General features: G+C 40.0%; 1 protein-coding gene, 1 long non-coding RNA gene and 1 other non-coding gene across 3 annotated transcripts; 1 reads left to right on the plus strand and 2 right to left on the minus strand.

The window, feature by feature from the left end:
- Positions 1-1,451: 1,451 nt before the first annotated feature.
- LOC128629054 (uncharacterized) lies at positions 1,452-10,523 on the minus strand. Its single transcript, XR_008393374.1, has 2 exons — positions 8,968-10,523; positions 1,452-4,286 (listed from the first exon to the last, which is right to left on the minus strand). It is a non-coding gene; the product is annotated as an uncharacterized LOC128629054 (long non-coding RNA).
- Positions 10,524-14,004: 3,481 nt separating this feature from the next.
- Positions 14,005-14,118, plus strand: trnal-caa (transfer RNA leucine (anticodon CAA)). Its single transcript has 2 exons — positions 14,005-14,042; positions 14,073-14,118. It is a non-coding gene; the product is annotated as a tRNA-Leu (tRNA).
- Positions 14,119-14,817: 699 nt separating this feature from the next.
- On the minus strand, positions 14,818-18,843 carry LOC128629029 (E3 ubiquitin-protein ligase TRIM35-like). The gene is made up of 6 exons (XM_053675102.1): positions 17,514-18,843; positions 17,029-17,124; positions 16,706-16,936; positions 16,555-16,577; positions 16,350-16,468; positions 14,818-15,823 (listed from the first exon to the last, which is right to left on the minus strand). Exons 1-6 carry the CDS (start codon positions 17,910-17,912, stop codon positions 15,279-15,281), a joined length of 1,413 nt encoding a protein of 470 aa, XP_053531077.1. The 5' UTR covers positions 17,913-18,843; the 3' UTR covers positions 14,818-15,278.
- Between the last annotated feature and the right edge of the window lie 362 nt (positions 18,844-19,205).

Consider the following 19,205-nt stretch of genomic DNA (forward strand, 5'->3'; position numbering starts at 1 on the left):
GGACAACGTAGCCATTGGGGAGTGAGCAACGATCGCCAGCATCCCAGGGATATTGTACGGGCCCGCCCCTTGTGAAGTCTCCGTCCCGCACTCGACGTAAATGACCTGCCTACCCATCCTGGCATTCGTCCAACGTGACCTCGCGAGCTTCAGTTCAGCGTGAAGGTGGAACCCAGAAGAAGACGGTGCTGCAGCCGCCAAGAACGGCCACAGGGAAGCAACAACGCGACATCTTTGGACAGTTGAGTTTGTGAACATTCATTACATCTGGATTCCAGGTCAGACTGTACATTTACATTTCTCACTTTTGTTTAAATTGTTATTTCTTGCAATTCCAATTTATTATTTGAACCAAAGGAAAAATGAGAACTGCATCTGAATAGTTTTGTAAGTTGAATAGCAGTGTGTGTATAATGTACTTGTTTGATCATTTGAAAGTGTGTATTTTCCTGGTCATTCTAGTTTACCTTTCATCATTTAATATTTCAATAGTGTTGTTTCAAAATAGTTTACTAAAATGGATCAAAGCACACCAGATGTTTGTGTACTAGAAGGAGTACTACAGGCTCGAGAAAAGGGAATTAGAGAAGGAATTAGAAACTGAACTTGAAGCCTCAGAGAAACAAAGAATTGAAGAACGGTTAGCTGAAATTAATAAAGATCTCCAAATACATAGGATAGGGCTCCAGGAGCCAACACCTGGCACTGAACAAGCAATGAGGCGGTCAGAAATAGAAAAACACCCAACAGAAAAGATGCTTGAGCTCATTAAACAGGAGAGCACAAAAAAGGAGAGAAAGTTCATGTTAAATACGTAACCTTCAAAGCTGAGGTTCAGTATATTAGAACTAAACTAAAGGAAGAATGTTGTAAATCAGACTTAGGCGAAATGATAAGAACCTTGGAAAAGTATGAGTCAGAACTAAAGCGGGAATATAAGAGCTTACGTGCACTGACCACACCGGCCCAAGATATACGAAGGGGAATGGATATCTGCACATCAGTGACTTCTGAAATAACTACACTTCTGAAAGTGCGTTACGCAGAAGCTGATAAAGAGTTCAAGGCAGAAGCTGTTAAGGAAACTCTTTGGAAATTACTCCAGAGAGAAGACGCAAGGTCAATTTATGAGTCAACTGTGTCAAGAGTTGGAGTGGGTAGTGTGCAAGATAGTGAAGTGTCAGTAAAGAAGGCAGAGGCGGCGGCACGCCTGGCATCGAAACGTGCTGAACTTAACAGGGAAAGGGAAATATCTGCACAAAGAAAACAGGTGCTAGCTCAGCAAGAGAAGTTAAAACTGATGGAAGAACAAAGGGATCTTGAAGCTATGGAAGCTGAATACAGTGCTTATGCTGAAGAGGAATTAAAATTGAATGCTGAAGTAGGAGAAACTAGAGAAATCTTCACTTTGTCTCCAAGTCAGCTTTGTTGGCTCAAATTTAGCCTATTACCCCAAAACATTTAAAATTCAACTTAGAAGCCAATACTCACATCTACCTCTGAGACCAGTTGGAGATAGAAAAAATACACCAGCCGTGAGTGAGAAGAAGCAAGGGTCCAGCTTTATTGTTCCATTCCACCACACGAGATCCACACCGATGAGAATTCTCAGAAGTGATCCCAATACCCTGAGCTTAAGCTCCAGTATTTATACTGTATTTACACACTAGATAACCCATAGGTTTCCAGAAGACTATGATCTCACTACCAATAGGGTTAAAAAAGAGCTCATTTACCTTACTCTTATGTTCCAGAAAAGGGCTATTTCACTTACACACAGAATTGAAACCAGGGGTTTTAATTTACACATAAAATCAGAACCCAGGCATTTCTAATAACCCAGAAAATAAAAACCCAGAGTTTCTAGTTACTCAGAGGATCAGAAACCAGAATTTTCAGTTACCTAGGGCATCAGAAACCAGACTTCTCAGTTACCTAGGGCCTCAGAAACCAGCATTTTCATTTACCCAGAGAGTAGACCGTGGACAAGACTAAACAACCTAGAGGGATCTTGGTCTTATCGTTATCTCGAGGGGGGGCAGTTTGACCCAGCCACCCTTATAACCGGCTCTCTTCATGGTTCTCTTAAAATTAAGGCTTTCCTTGCGAGACGAGAATCTTCACCATCTGAATCATGAGTAAGTTATATTTTCCTGTATTTCTAGTTTTTATTTTCATATTTGCACTATATTTCTTATTATATATATATATATATATATATATATATATATATTTATACTACTTGAAAAGTGGTTTACTGTACTTCCAACTTCTTAATATCATTACAGTTCTACTGTCCTGCATATCCTACTATTCTGTTTTTTTTTATAGAGTTTCTCTATTACTATAAGATATTATTAAAGTTATTCATGTGTGTGTATGAGAAAGAGAGAGTGTGTGTGTATGTTGTGTCTACTTGCCCGCCCTTGACTGTACGAGCGTGTGTGTGTGTGTGTGTTAGCCCTCCTCAGCTCAGCTCGTATACCTCTTTTTTGACTTTTTTGACTATTACTGCTCTTAAAGATCTTTAAAGTGTAATTCCAATTTGTCAATGTCCGCCTAATCCCGCTTCTATGTGTCTAGGTGCCCGTCTTTTCTTCTTCTCCCCTTTGCTGGATGCTAGGTCTCCCTTATGTTTATTTTATGACATTTTTTATCCACAACATTTCCCCCTCTGAGACTATGAAGCCTCATACACTACCTTAATTAAGCGTGGAGGAACTGATTCTGCCGCACCCCATGGCCGTCCCCCGCTAGCTGTCGGAGGATTACTCTAACAAAGCCATAATCCCTGCGCCCGTCCCCGTACTCAAATGGGTCCCTTACATTAACCACTTCTACGCAACACTGATCCGAACAGGAGCTGAGGAGGTTTTGTAGAACTGGTGGGAGACGTGCTAGTGTTGTGCGCCCCGGGGTCTCATAGTAGATTGGCAGCTGGAGAATGGGCCTTAGGACCCCCCTACATCCACTTTGCGCCGGACATGTGTAGATGTACCTAGCCATAACTCTTAACCCTTAACTTACTTCTCCTTTTAACTATGTATATATATATCTCATTTCGAATCTAACTACCTTGATTATACGTTTGTTTGCCTACATCGATTATAAGTGTGATTTACTGAGTTCCCCTAATCATTCATTACTACTACTACTGCCGTACGTATGAGTGGCCACTACAGTAACTAACTACTTGATCTACACGTCCCTATCTTTCTCAACTAGGCCTGTCAGCCCACAGTTTTGTATTTGTCGGGACCTGCAGATTCTTGCTTCCCCTCAAAAACCAAACCCCAGTCTTTCGCAGTCAGGGGTGGGCGAAAAAACCTCCTACGAGGAAAAATTCCCACCCTGCCAGCACTATGTGCTCGGCAGCACTATTATACTTTTCTGTGCCTGATTGCGTCATATCACAAATATTTTATAACATTTTATAACAATACTTGACAGTCTGTTGTATGCAGTATCTCTCTGTATGCTGGTTGTCTTCAGCTCAAGCACTTTACGTACTGTAGAGAGCCACCCTTTGGGGAGAGGTTAGGCTAGCACGTACACCCAGGGTATGGATCCTCACATCTTCTCATCCTGTCTGCCACTGAATGAGCAGACCCCCCACTGACAACAGTTTCGTACACAGCAGCTTTGTACCGGACCTTCACGTGTTCCCCACCATCTCGTCATTGGAGGATTGAGCATCCTCCAGGGGTTGCATGTTCTAGTCCGCTGTCGCCTTGTAGTCAGCATTCTCTCGCTGCTACGGGACTCCCACCTCCGGGTGAACACCTCCGGGTCTCCTACCTCCGGGTGAACACCTCCGGGTCTCCTACCTCCGGGTGAACACCTCCCCCCGTTGAGGCGGTGACGCCTCACACATAACACTGCACTCAGCTCTGTTCCTGTGAATATATAACTCCATACATAATAGTTAGTGGTCTTATATATGTTTTTGATTCATCTGCAATTACTCCAGCGGCAGTCCATCATAAGGAACAGACACAGACACGGGTCGACCCGTAAGCGTTTCATGCGGTGTTAGATACATATGGCTGTTAGTCTGCATGTGCTAGGTCATTAGTGCAAGAGGTAGAGCATCCACCAAAATACGTTTAGTATCAGCACAAATTACGTTAACTTGAGATGGTATGTCAGATCTGGGACCTATCCCTGGTCAAGGAAGAAATTTTCGAGCACAAATATCACACTTAGATTATCCTCCACCGTTGCCTGCAAGCACAGAGACCATTCCTCTACCTTCCCCCTCACACACTGGCTAAGATCATGGGCATCTGTAATACATACAGCGAGAAGTGCAGTCAGAATTAGAATTCAATTAAACTATTTGTTCGATAAGTGGCGTTCCAATTTTTTCCTAGAACCTCATTGCATTCAAACAACTCCAAACAGACGACACAATCCATGGGCCTAAACGTCAGTATTTAGCTGTATATTTATATATTTGAACAATTCTACCCTTAACCAGGTTGCATTCTGTAGTGATAGCTTTTAATTCAGCCAATTGGGCAGAACAGGGTGTTCATAATGTTTCTGAAATTTCCGATCCGAAACTTTTAAGCTCAAGGAAATACGAATTTCGGCTGGGCGATCGTGAGTGTTCTCAGTGACTGGCTCCACGGAATTAATTATACCACTACAGTTGGTGTGTTAGGCACACTAACAGGTTTAAGAATTTTAGTTCGGGTGGTACATAGATTAACCCCATATCCCCATATCCTGTTCTTTCAAAATAGAAATGACCTGGTGTGATGAACGTAAGATCGATGTGTGAGAGAGCAATTTTCCCAATGATCCGCACTAAGAGAGCCTCTCCAGCCTGGCAATCCTTGTGCCACCAAATCCAATGTTTTCAATACATAAACTACAGCCCTGTAAGCGCCCCATTCTCCTGAGCCGGGACCCCCCAGCAGCACCCCCCCTTTTCAGTCACATGTAAGACACAGTCGTTGTTGTAGTTTGTCAGCCATAGTACAGGTGCAAAGCATGGGTCCATTCAATGTCAGGCTTGTCCAAAGAACACCCGGATCTCGGGATGTTGTCCTTTAGTGAGCAATCAGTGATTTACTGCAGACCCTACTTGATAACGTCCAGGAACATTTGTTGTGCTTTTATGGGGCGGAGGATGACCCCAATCATGTCCTGACGGCCTTGGGAGCGTGCAAGGGAGTCTATGACCACAGAGGAGTACACCACAGGGGAGCCCACAGCCCCCGAAGGAGACGCTTCCAGGTGTACTACTGATCTAGGAATTGTTAGGGGGAGTAACGGCCTTGAGCTCTCACATGCAGTCACTTGGAAAAAGCGCTAATCAATAATAATATCATGTGGAGTGGAATTACAGTTACAGGTTACAATTGAGACATCTTATATATATACATATATATCTATATATATATGTATTCTATATACATCATACTATAAATAATGGTTACTGGGTGCGTTGGTTGTATCGCAAAACTTATCGCATTTGTTATCACAGCTTGCTGTAATAATGCTAGACTAAGTGGGCATGTCCTTTCATCCTTTTTCTGAGGATCGAAGATATTGTTTACAGGACAATTGTACTGGAAACTGGAGACAGACAACTGGGAACACACAACTGCAAAACCCATCATTAAATGTTCAATTTATGCATCAGATCTAGGCCTTAAAACGGGGAATATTTATTGTGATTTACTATACCCTGATTTTAATAAAGCAGGAAGCTATTAAAAACAATTCAAAATGAGGAGTTCAGTTTTTAACGTGTTAAGACTTCTGATGTTTACAGATCACTCAAGTCCGAAATAAACACATCACAAGGCCCTGATTGTGTGGAGTCTGTATTTCTAAACTTAGCAGTTGATATTATTTAATCTCTTTTAACTTATCATTTTACTCTTTATTTGACACCGGGGTTATACCAGAAATTTGGAAATCAGCTTTCTTTTTTATTTATTTTATTTTATTAAATTAAATCAGGGACATCCAACTATATTAGATCATTACAATCCAATAACAAGGCCTCCTCGCTTATGTCCCTTGTAGAAATCTTTTTCAGTGAACCGTTCACATGTTATCAGTCTGCAAGAAGTCTAAGGTCATATAAACATATCAGCACAACTGTTGTTTTGAAAGTCTTAAGACAATGTCACGGTACCCTCTGCACTTCCTTGTCTGTTGATTTAGAAGAGGCTCTCAACACAGTGAATCAGGAAATATTGCTGCAGAGATTAAATACTGTTGGTCTATCAAATCATTTAAAAATTTACTAAAGTAATCTCTCCTGCTCTAATCACACGAATAACACCTCTCTTAATGGGGTCTTCCACTCTCATGTATAGTTAACCTGTAAAATAGTTCAAGTCTATTGACTTTAAAAATACAAACCCAATTGGCAAAGATACATTCTTACCCCTTCCTGATTTTATTCACCAGAAAGATATTGAGAAAGGAAAACAAAATTCCTTTAGTCTAAAAATTTGTGGTGTACACTAACCGAACATATTAATATCCCATCTGTGCTAACGAGTGATAATCCCAATAAGATAGAACTAAAATAGAGTAAATGAGGTTGAGATCTAGATATGCATTTACAGTCCTCTAGCCACTTTTATCCCACTAATTTTCATTCAAAACAACCAAGTGAATTTGGCTTTATGTGTACAGCACTAGTGTTTAGTCTAAATGGTATACATGCATGTACATGCATTTTGTCTCTTATTAACTTATAACTGTACCACACTCAAAATATCACTCAGATCCTTCATACATGACATTTAAATGTTGCTCACTTTGGAGGAATGTGAATATGTATTTAACTTAGTCTAAAATAAAATTTATCATCTGTGAGCTTTGTTTCAATTTACCACCAAGTTGTTACCTTGGCTGAACGCCCAATTGTAAGAAGCATAAGATTCGTCCTATGATTTTATCCATTTCATTTAAACTGTATTTGACCATATTAAGGTAGTGTTAAATCTACTCATATCACAAACCACATTTCCCATCCTTCACTGCGGTCCAAAAACATGGCTGCCATGGACTGCAATTCCCAGATCACACACACCTGCATCCAGTTCTCAGCTGCTGTATAACGTATTATCAATTCAATTCACTTCACAGGTTGTGCAGTATATCCTCCCTTTCTCGAGTTTGTGACCACTGCTTTGTATTATTTAAATATTATAACTCGTATACTTTGTATGACATATCCATAGCACACCGTATATGTATATATATATATATATATACACACACACACATACACATACATATACACACCCACACATATATATTTGCATAACTACTCTATTCTATTCACCAATCTACGGTTCAGGAAAAAACAAATCACTTCAAACTACACTGTTGTAAAGGGACCGTAATTAAACTACCTCCCAAAGTCATATCAGCACATGTCGGCAAAAGGACCCATTATGCAAGGCTGTCTAATCCAGATACTCGTACTCCCTGCAAAACCCGAATTCCACATTAAGTAATCATCACCTTATTCTAATGCTACGGACTCAGATATCATATCTGTAACAGGCGTACAACACCTTACAAAGAATTTAAAATGTGCAGACTCCTACTGCCATCTGATCTTACTAATTACTTATCATTGGACATATCCAACATTTAAAGAGAAAACATGCAGAAATTATTCACCATTATACAACATGAATACCACACGCCAGAAGAATTCGCATTTACGCTGCTTAAGATATTGTATAGACACGTACCCGTATAGGAATCACCGATACACACATTAGTTATGGTTACTCCAGCTCTTGTTAGCGAGTCAGTTCATGAAGGTAGAGTGCTCTCTAAAACCAAATGTTTAGGCTCAACATTATCTCAACAGGGAGGATGTGACCTAGCCTGATACGGACCACATTGTGAGCCAGAGACTGTTACCTCGGGTCGGTTTTACTTTTCAGGGTTTTTTTATTAATATCACTCAAAACAAACAGGTTCACATGTCAATTTTATCATTAGTCAGGCAAAGATGCCTGTGCAGAAGAAACTATGTGGCACAATGCACACCACATAAACTATTATTAAAGTTCTCTCCGGACTGATAACATCAAGACATGCTGACTGATTTTAATTTTTACAGGAATATATCCACGTATATATATATATATATTGAATCACTTTGACTTTAATGTAGAGCGTGAGATAACTAAAGGATTGGAAAAAGGGGAAGAAACAGAAATCTCTCGCACGAATATCTCTGGTTTAGATAACCGTCACCATGGAACTCAAAACACTTTCATTCAGTTTCCAAACAGGGAAACACACGGAATTCAAATTAAAATGAAAAGAATGATTTGGAGCTCCGGCGCGCATGATTCTGACCAGCCGTGCACCCCATCTAAACATGGAACTGTGTACAATCTGCGCAACACGGTCTCAATCCAGTCTGGTGTCATGCCAGGAGACTGAGGAGCCGGGCCGGACGGAGACCCTCCCTCCTAACTTGGAACACGCACAGTAACACCATAATACTAAACAAACAACAAACACACATAAAACTCTTTTATGCGAACCACACAGACAGTTTTGCAAAACACCCATCATTTTTGAGTTATGACAACTTTAAATTAATTTCAACCAATGAAGCACATTGAGTTGGAGAAATCACCTTTTCCTCTACAGTCAAATGTCTTCCATTAAAACTCATTTAATAATCTGTATAATAAACACAAGTTTTTAACTTGATTACTTATAGAAATAATGTTGTTCCAACTAGTTTTTCCACATTATTTAAAAGGAATTTAAGTGTTATGTACTTATTTACCATAATTGTGAACACAATTTTTTTATATATATAATTTACTAACTTCAAGTTGTATAACAATAGTTACCAAAATACTACAAATATAAATGAAATGAAATATAAATATAAATGGAATATAAATGAAAGGTCCAAATGGACTTTCTCCTCCACATTTCGAGCGTCGGACTCACTCATTTCTTAACAGTGGCTTCTGGGGCCTGAAAATGCACACTTGTTTCCCCACCTTCAGTCTTCCTTTTACCCCGGATCACACAATCAAAAGTATGTACCAGATTCAAAACATTCGAAGACCGCAAGATATCTCACAATGCTCTGCATTACCAAGCTCACTCTGAAGAGCACACACACACCGAATTGTCATTCCTTTTTTTTTTTTTTTTTTTTTTGTCCTTCCTTCCTATTTCCACACAGACGCGCAGATAAGAACAGACAGGAACACACACATACACCGCTCCTTTCTATCAACAACGCCGGCAAGCTCCCATACACACATTGTATTCCACATTATTACACTTATTTATGTTACTACATGAAGTTTTCAAAGTATAAAGCACCTCCATACCAGCTCCGTATGCATGAAGCTTACAGTCATACAAATTAAATCCAACTTTCTCCAAAAAAAAATTCTTTTCTCTAAATCTTATCCAACTTATCCAATACTTTAGGTATGGAGCTCATGTTCAGAGCACTAATAAATACTTTTTCCCTGTCTCCAAAACTTACACGCTCTCACACCACACTCATATTATAAGCACATATATTATAAGCACACACATTCGTTAGTACATATTCCATTCATACACCGGGCATGCTGTATTGCACGACCCGGACCTGGGCCCAGGATTTATTCCCCTCTCTATCCAGCCCTGGAATCTAATCTATCTATCTTTTATCTAATCTTTTTCCAGCGGTATTAGGGGTCCCCACCAATGCAGCCGCCACTAGTCTGCTAGTCTAGTGTAGTAGCCGGTATCTGGGGTCTGAGGCCTCATTTTCCACCTGCTTTCTATCCCAGCCCTGGAGTATTTCTCTATTTCTCTTCTCTTTTTTCTACCTTTTTTCTACCTTTTTTCTACCTTTTTGCCCTTCCTCCAGCAGTATTGCAGGACTTTCACTCACACAACACATATACCATTTCCTTACACAGTCTTATGAACGTTATACAATTACAAAAAGTACATTCTTCTACAATCTACACTTCTCTTACCTCTTCTCACTCACTCAAGGTTCTTTTGGAGACCCACTTAGTCTTTCTTCCCACCCCGGGGCTTCCCAATCGTAACAACAGACCACTAAAACAGAGCTTTGAAATAACAGGCGTCTGCAATGCCTTTTCCTATACGGCCTGTCTGTTGCTTAGAGAGCGAAGTCCCACGGGAGAGATTCCAGACATATAGATCTTAGCCCAGTCCCATCTGGGTCGCCAAATGTTGGCTCAAATTTAGCCTATTACCCAAAAACATTTAAAATTCAACTTAGAAGCCAATACTCACATCTACCTCTGAGCCCAGTTGGAGACAGAAAAAATACATCAGCCATGAGTGAGAAGAAGCAAGGGCCCAGCTTTATTGTTCCATTCCACCACACGAGATCCACACCGATGAGAATTCTCAGAAGTGATCCCAATACCCTGAGCTTAAGCTCCAGTATTTATACTGTATTTACACACTAGATAACCCATATGTTTCAAGAAGACTATGATCTCACTACCAATAGGGTTAAAAAAGAGCTCATTTACCTTACTCTTATGTTCCAGAAAAAGGCTATTTCACTTACACATAGAATTGAAACCAGGGGTTTTAATTTACACATAAAATCAGAACCCAGGCATTTCTAATAACCCAGAAAATAAAAACCCAGAGTTTCTAGTTACTCAGAGGATCAGAAACCAGAATTTTCAGTTACCTAGGGAATCAGAAACCAGAATTTTCAGTTACCTTAGGGCCTCAGAAACCAGCATTTTCATTTACCTTAGGGCCTCAGAAACCAGCATTTTCATTTACCCAGAGAGTAGACCGTGGACAAGACTAAACAACCTAGAGGGATCTTGGTCTTATCGTTATCTCGAGGGGGGGGCAGTTTGACCCAGCCACCCTTATAACTGGCTCTCTTCATGGTTCTCTTAAAATTAAGGCCTTCCTTGCGAGACGAGAATCTTCACCATCTGAATCATGAGTAAGTTATATTTTCCTGTATTTCTAGTTTATAATTTATTTTCATATTTGCACTATATTTCTTATTTTATATATATTTATACTACTTGAAAAGCGGTTTACTGTACTTCCAACTTCTTAATATCATTACAGTTCTACTGTCCTGCATATCCTACTATTCTGTTTTTTATAGAGTTTCTCTATTACTATAAGATATTATTAAAGTTATTCATGTGTGTGTATGAGGAAGAGAGAGTGTGTGTGTATGTTCTGTCTACTTGCCCGCCCTTGACTGTACGAGCGTGTGTGTGTGTGTGTGTGTGTGTATTAGCCCTCCTCAGCTCAGCTCGTATACCTCTTTTTTGACTTTTTTGACTATTACTGCTCTTAAAGATCTTTAAAGTGTAATTCCAATTTGTCAATGTCCGCCTAATCCCGCTTCTATGTGTCTAGGTTCCCGTCTTTTCTTCTTCTCCCCTTTGCTGGATGCTAGGTCTCCCTTATGTTTATTTTATGACATTTTTTATCCACAACAGCTTCCAGTGCAGCATAACAGCACTCCATGCACCCAGAATCCCAAAGACCTTTCAATCCCTTTTTGTTCTGAATAAGCCTGGACAATAATTCAATATCAATATATATCGCGATATAAATTTTTTCAATAACGGTGATATGATTTTTAAACACATTTCCAATATTTCGATATACATTAAAACATTTGTCACTGACTGACGTTCAGGGCGCAGGAGTCAGTTCGTTGTATTCAAGCCGAGGAGAATGAGCAGAACACAATTAGCTACGTGCGTGATGACGTACACCACAGGCACGCAGCCAGTGCTCGGCAGTGTTAGGCTAAGCTCCAACACCGCAAGTTTTAGCTATAAAATGAGTACCCCTGACCGCAATACAAATGCGACTGAGCGAGCTTCCACAAGTGAAGAGGAAGCAGACGAAATAGTCGATAAGAGAGGAAAGACTAATTCAGTGGTATGGAAGTGGTTTGGCTATCTAAGCTCTGATAAACTTCAGGTTTCAGTGCGCTGCAGAACGTGTCGGAGAGTGGTGCCGACTAGCAGCGGGAACACGTCAAATCTGTTCCACCATCTGAAGCAGTTCCACCCGATAGAATATTCTGAGAGTCAGAAGATGAGGCATCATAAAGGTTTAAGCCAACCTGTCTCTGAAATATCACCGCGACCCACATCCCCATCACCAGCTGTGTCAAAAGAGAAACCGATGCAGCAAACGCGGATCGCTGCATTCATGCCTCATGACAAACAGCTCTCTCGCTCTCTCTCTCTCTATCTATCTAGCTCTCTCTCTCTATCTAGCTCTTTCTATCTATCTAGCTCTCTCTCTCTCTCTCTCTATCTATCTAGCTCTCTCTCTCTATCTAGCTCTCTCTCTCTATCTAGCTCTCTCTCTCTATCTAGCTCTTTCTATCTATCTAGCTCTCTCTCTCTCTCTATCTATCTAGCTCTCTCTCTATCTAGCGCTCTCTCTATATCTATCTAGCTCTATCTATCTATCTATCTATCTAGCTCTCTATCTATCTAGCTCTCTCTATATATATATAGCTCTCTCTCTCTCTCTATCTAGCTCTCTCTCTCTATCTATCTATCTATCTAGCTCTCTATCTATCTAGCTCTCTCTCTATATATATATAGCTCTCTCTCTCTATCTATCTAGCTCTCTCTCTCTCTATCTATCTAGCTCTCTCTCTCTATCTAACTCTCTTTCTCTATCTATCTAGCTCTCTCTCTCTATTTATCTAGCTCTCTCTATCTATCTAGCTCTCTCTCTCTATCTCTCTCTCTCTATATCTATCTAGCTCTCTCTATCTATCTAGCTCTCTCTCTCTCTATCTATTTATCTAGCTCTCTCTCTATCTAGCTCTCTCTCTATCTAGCTCTTTCTCTCTATCTATCTATCTCTCTCTCTCTATCTATCTACAGTGAGGGAAAAAAGTATTTGATCCCCTGCTGATTTTGTACGTTTTCCCACTGACAAAGAAATGATCAGTCTATAATTTTAATGCTAGATTTATTTGAACAGTGAGAGACAGAATAACAACAAAAAAATGAACAAAAACGCATGTCAAAAATATTATAAATTGATTTGCATTTTAATGAGGAAAATAAGTATTTGACCCCCTCTCCATCAGAAAGATTTCTGGCTCCCAGGTGTCTTTTATACAGGTAACGAGCTGAGATTAGGAGCACACTCTTAAAGGGAGTGTTCCTAATATCAGTTTGTTACCTGTATAAAAGACACCTGTCCACAGAAGCAATCAATCAATCAGATTCCAAACTCTCCACCATGGCCAAGACCAAAGAGCTCTCCAAGGATGTCAGGGACAAGATTGTAGACCTACACAAGTCTGGAATGGGCTACAAGACCATTGCCAAGCAGCTTGGTGAGAAGGTGACAACAGTTGGTGCGATTATTCGCAAATGGAAGAAACACAAAAGAACTGTCAATCTCCCTCGGCCTGGGGCTCCATGCAAGATCTCACCTCGTGGAGTTGCAATGATCATGAGAACAGTGAGGAATCAGTCCAGAACTACACGGGAGGATCTTGTCAATGATCTAGAGCAGCTGGGACCATAGTCACCAAGAAAACAATTGGGAACACACTACACCGTGAAGGACTGAAATCCTGCAGCGTGCGCAAGGTCCCCCTGCTCAAGAAAGCACATATACATGCCCGCTGAAGTCTGCCACTGAACATCTGAATGATTCAGAGGACAACTGAGTGAAAGTGTAGTGGTCAGATGAGACCAAAATGGAGCTCTTTGGCATCAACTCAACTCAAGTGATCTATCTATATATCTATAATCATGTGAAAAAACAAGTACACCCCATGGAAATGGTTTAAAAAAATGTAAAAACACAAGCAGTGATAACCCTCTTCTCTAAACATTTAAAAAGCTGACATTGTAGTTATTGAAGATCTTATTAAAAACTGGGACAGAAACCTTTTCTCCAAAGGTCAGAGTATTGTGCACTGTGATGTATTCACTCTGTTTCAGGTCAGCAAGTCTAATGAGTAGTGTCAGGATGGCCGAGCGGTCTAAGGCGCCAGACTCAAGGTTCAGACCTTCTCCCTGGTTAAAGGAGGATTCTGGTCTCTAAATGGAGGCGTGGGTTCGAATCCCACTTCTGACAGGATTTTATTCCCTCTAAAAACCCCATGTGTGAATATTAAATGAATGAAGTTAGGATTCTAAAATGTATTTTGTGCGTATGCAGTAAATTAAAGATGAAGACACTCAACACTGGAGAAGTTTAAATGAGAGGGAACTTATTTATATGTGAGGTTCTGTGCTGAGTGTAGTAGTAGTTCAGAATGTAGCTTTCAGATAAATGCTGATAAATACACACATTAAGAGGAGTTGTGGATCTCCTCAGGATGTCATTTGTGTTTTTGAGGGTTGGAGATGATTTAATTCTTGGATGATCTCTGTGGAAATATGGATGAATAACATGACACTTGAACAGAACGTGTGGTTAAATGACTCTAGAGAACGGTATTATTATAAAATTGTTGTTTTTAGCCCCTTTAATGTCTGACTCTCTCCCCACCACTCTCTCTTCCACATCCGCCCCACATTCTCACTGTGAACAAAGTGATTTCATTTCATTCTGAATCGCATTTTACATTGTGAATCGGCACCTAATGCAGGATTAACGTACAGATCCATCTGATCTTTACACAAGCACAAACTGCTGGTGGAGGGAAACTTAGAGCTCAATTTGAATTCTCCTCCACTGCACAGTTTCACACAACACACACATCCAGCTAAACATTTCACCCAGGATTAACAGCATAGCGCTAACAATACAAATACAGTAAAGACACCAGTCTTCAAAGCCTCAGTTTATTTACAGTGATTTAAATTCAGGAATAAAATGTAATAATCTAACTCATAGAGATCTACATTTACACATCATTCTGTGGTTTATTTGTTTCTGGAAGGCCTGAACTGAACATTGTGGGGAAAATGTACTATGGAGTTATTTGAACTTTATCACATTATTTTTATTTAATAATTCATTATTTCAACACAGTAGGTCGTTATTTTCACTTACAAAATTTCATTTAATAACTTGGAATTTCAAGATATATTAATATTCCAGATATTATCTTATTATTTTGAGTTTTCACATTATTTTGATGTAATTGTTAAGGTGAGTCGAAATAATAATATAACACTTCAAAATAAATTCCACAATGAAGTGTTCAGTAAAAACAGACTTTCACAGAGAACATGAATCTTTTCATCAGCAATATTTCATTAATGAATTGGAATAAAACAATATCAGCTCTAACTGATCTGATTCACTCTTACAGAGCACTGAAGTGGGAGGAGCTTTACAGGAGATTTATTACAACTAACTCTTATAAATGGCAGTAATTTATCAGTAAATGTGTGTGTGAAAGTGTGTATGTGTGTGTTAGTGAGAGGGTCAGAGAACGACAGCTTTCCTCTGTTCCAGTCCAGCTGCACTCTGATCCTCTGGAGCTTCTGTGTTACTGAGAGGAAAGTGTCTGGCTGTGGTGTAGGACATGTTCCATATGTACCAACAAAATACCACACATACCAGATTCCACTTCTGGAGAATATATTTCCCTTCCTCTGAGCAGATTCTGTCATCACACCCACATACCACAGTGTACAGTCTCCTACTTCAACGCCCCAGCAGTGTGTCCCTGAGTTAAAGACCTCAGAGCCCAGGATACAGACACAATCATCAAATCTCTCTGGATTATCAGGAAGCTTCTGTTTCTCATCACTGCGTCTCACACTGGTCAGATCATCAGATACAATGAGTTTAGGGTGAGCAGTGTTGGGGTCCAGAGTTACAGGTGCTGAAAACACACACACACACACACACACACACACACACACACACACACACACACACACACACACACACACACTCAGGAGCTAAGCTAACTTAAGCATTACGTTAGTATGGAACTAGCTAACATTAGCCTAATCCAAAGAGATGATAACTGTGATAACTGTGATTACAATATTAATGAATAAACATATATAACCGGGTGTATTTAAATTATAAATGTAAACAATCTTTATAAGAATTGTAAATCTAAAACTTTTGTAATCCATTTTTACATTCGCGCTTCAACCACTGAACAGTCTGACGCATCAGAAGCCTTTCAAAATAAAAGTTCCCTTATATTACATTACATCAGTTCAAAAGGTCACCACATATGTGTGTAATAATAATAATAATAATAATAATAATAATAACAACAACAACAACAATTCCAAAACATTACACAAATGAAACATCACTATAAAGACCACTTTAATGTAATTAACAAAGGCAGAGACACAGAAATAAATAAAGAAAGGAAGGAAGATTCTTACTGTATTGGACCGCGTCCTGCATCTTCTCCCAGACTCTGAACTTCAGGTTGTCCAGATGTTTTGCCACATGGATCAGTGTTCCTGAAAGCTCCTCTGGATGCTGCAGTGTGCACTGAGCTCTGCAAAAACATTCAGGAGTCAGTGCTGCTGTGGGTTTGGAGTCAGAAACACAGAGAACGAGAGAGACAGGAAGCACATCACTCACCTTCTCACTGTGGCCTCGTAGTTCTGTAAAACAACAAAGCAAATATCAGTGGATCTGATTGACATTTTTACACCACTGAAATGTGACGTTTCTGATGATGGAAAGAAGTTTTACTTTCTCACAGTATAAACACTGACTAAATGATCCTCACTTGTAAGAACGAGACGTCTTCGGCTCTCATCTCCTCTTCTACGCCTCTGATTGTGTCTGAAAGAGATGATATGTCTCTGCTCAGCTTCTCAATCTTCTCCTTCATCATCTGACTCTTCTGCTCCTCTTCCTCTCTCAGTGCAGCTATCCTGGCTGCCTCTTCATCTCGTAGAACCTGGTGAAGCTTCTCAAACTCCTCCTTAATCTGCCGCTCTGTGTGTTGGGCCTGAATCTGCAGTGAAGAGGAAATCAAATGAAATGGAACTGATTCTGCAGTGATGCAAAATATCATTCTAATATCAAAGCCATCTTATTGATTCTAACCTTTATATGTTCTGCAGTCTGACTCCAGTGCAGTTTACAGTCTTTAAAGATCTTCAGTTTCTCCTGTAGGGGCTTCAGAGCAGTTTTCAGCTCCTCCTGGAACAAATCAACACACTGCATGGAGACTCTGTGTTTAGTAATAGCTGTATTCTCTCTTACAAGCACTCATTAGAGCTTTTCAAATGCACCAAGTACAGAAGAAACAATGAAAAGTGTAGACTTATAGGATGTGGGTTTATTGGTGTACACTGCTTTAGTCTAACATGGAAGATCTGCTCCTGTTTATACAGGAGACACTTCAGATGCTGAAAATCTGAAGATGATGGAATAGCAGACTCACATTTGTTATTGTTTACTAAATTTATCACAAGGCAATTATCATTTATTATTGAATTATTACACTGTGTTTATATTGAACCTGTAGATATTGATATGTAGAATAAACTCTTTTTTACATGTACCTTTTACAGGAACGTTTTATTTACCTTACAGTCTGTTAATGCCTCATCAATGGGGCAGAATTTATGGTTGGTGTGTATTTTTGAATCCCGACACACCACACACACCGGCTGTTGATCATCCAGACAGAAGAGTTTGAGTTTCTCACGGTGCAGACTGCAGACTGTTTCAGACGCTGATGAAGATCTCGGACTTCTCTCCTGTAAGAAAGTCTCACACAGGTTCTTTAAGGCCAGACATATGGGAGGTTCCCCTATAGACGACTTCCTCCTACAAACAGGACATTCTCTGGATCCTTTGGTCTCCCAGAACTTCTGCAAACACACTTTACACACACTGTGACTGCAGCGCAGGAGAACAGGATCCGTGAAGATTTCACAGCACACAGGACAAGAGAAATCCTCCTCTGAAAACTTAGAAGCCATTTTATTCTGCTGCTGCTGTTGTTCTCTCCGGTCCGAATGTTCAGATTCACTTTCACTTTGATCAAAAGTAATCACACCCTGATTTCAGGTTTGTTTAAAGTTAATATACGACTTTGCAGGTCCAGTTAGTAATCACTTCCTTTCACAGAGCTGAAAATGAGACTCAGAATTCTCCATAAACCGAGAATAAAACTAAACTCACCAGAGCAGAACACTGCAAAAGGACTGCAGTCGTCTCGGACTCTGTACTTCCTTAATGGGAGGAGTTTTAGAGAGACAGGTATGACCTGTTCCACTCAACACTGACAGCAGAAACAGCAGATAAAGATCACTTCTGATAATTCATCGTGTCGACCCAGTCAATGTTTATATCAAGAAATTTAGAAGAGATATTAATACAGAATGTTAACTGTGTAAACAGCCAGAGAGCATTTATTTAGGTTCTGAGCTCGTATGGAAAAGTCTGTTCAAATTAATAACAATATATTGAAGTTTACTTCTGTTTACACTGGAAAGAAGTTTTGTTTGTAGTCTATACATGTAGTCTATGTTTGATGTTTTTCTTATTGAGATTCGACAATATCTTAAAACCATCTTTATGACACAAAACAAAACTACTAACATATGCAAGACTTTTGATAGCACGTTCACCTCACACCTCCAGGGTTGAACATTTCACAGAATGTTCCCTATGGACTTGGCGATGCACTAGAAATCCATTAGGGTCTCCCCACACAGGTTCAAATCCTGCCGACTACGACTGAAATTTGACAAACTGTGAAGCATTTCCTAATCCGGGTATGTTTCTTTAAACAACAGGAGTCCCGTTACATCTGGCGTAAACCAAACACAGAATTCCACAAAAAGAACATCATACCTACAGTCAAGCATGGAGGTGGCACTTGTGGGGATGCTCTGCTGCTTCAGGGCCTCGGCAATAGTCAAGGAAAACATGAATAAATGTAAAAAATTAATGTCAGAAGAGGGATTTGAACTCACGCTTCCATTTAGAGACCAGAATCCTCCTTTTACCAGGGAAAAGGTCTAAACCTTGAGTGTGGAGCCTTAGACCGCTCGGCCATCCTGACACTACAGACGTGTTTTTGGCCCTTATACCCACCTGTTTACAAGCACAATAAATACACACGCAGACCTGAAACAGAGGTAAATACATCACCGTGCACAGTGCTCTGATCTTTGGAGGAAAGGATTCTGTCTCAGTTTACTCTGGGGGACCCCAGGTATTTTCAGACACTGATGATTTTGGCACGCTCTGATATTGTTGTCAATTTG

The sequence above is a fragment of the Ictalurus punctatus genome, chromosome 24, assembly GCF_001660625.3.
Source record: "Ictalurus punctatus breed USDA103 chromosome 24, Coco_2.0, whole genome shotgun sequence".
Classification (NCBI taxonomy): Eukaryota; Metazoa; Chordata; class Actinopteri; order Siluriformes; family Ictaluridae; genus Ictalurus; species Ictalurus punctatus.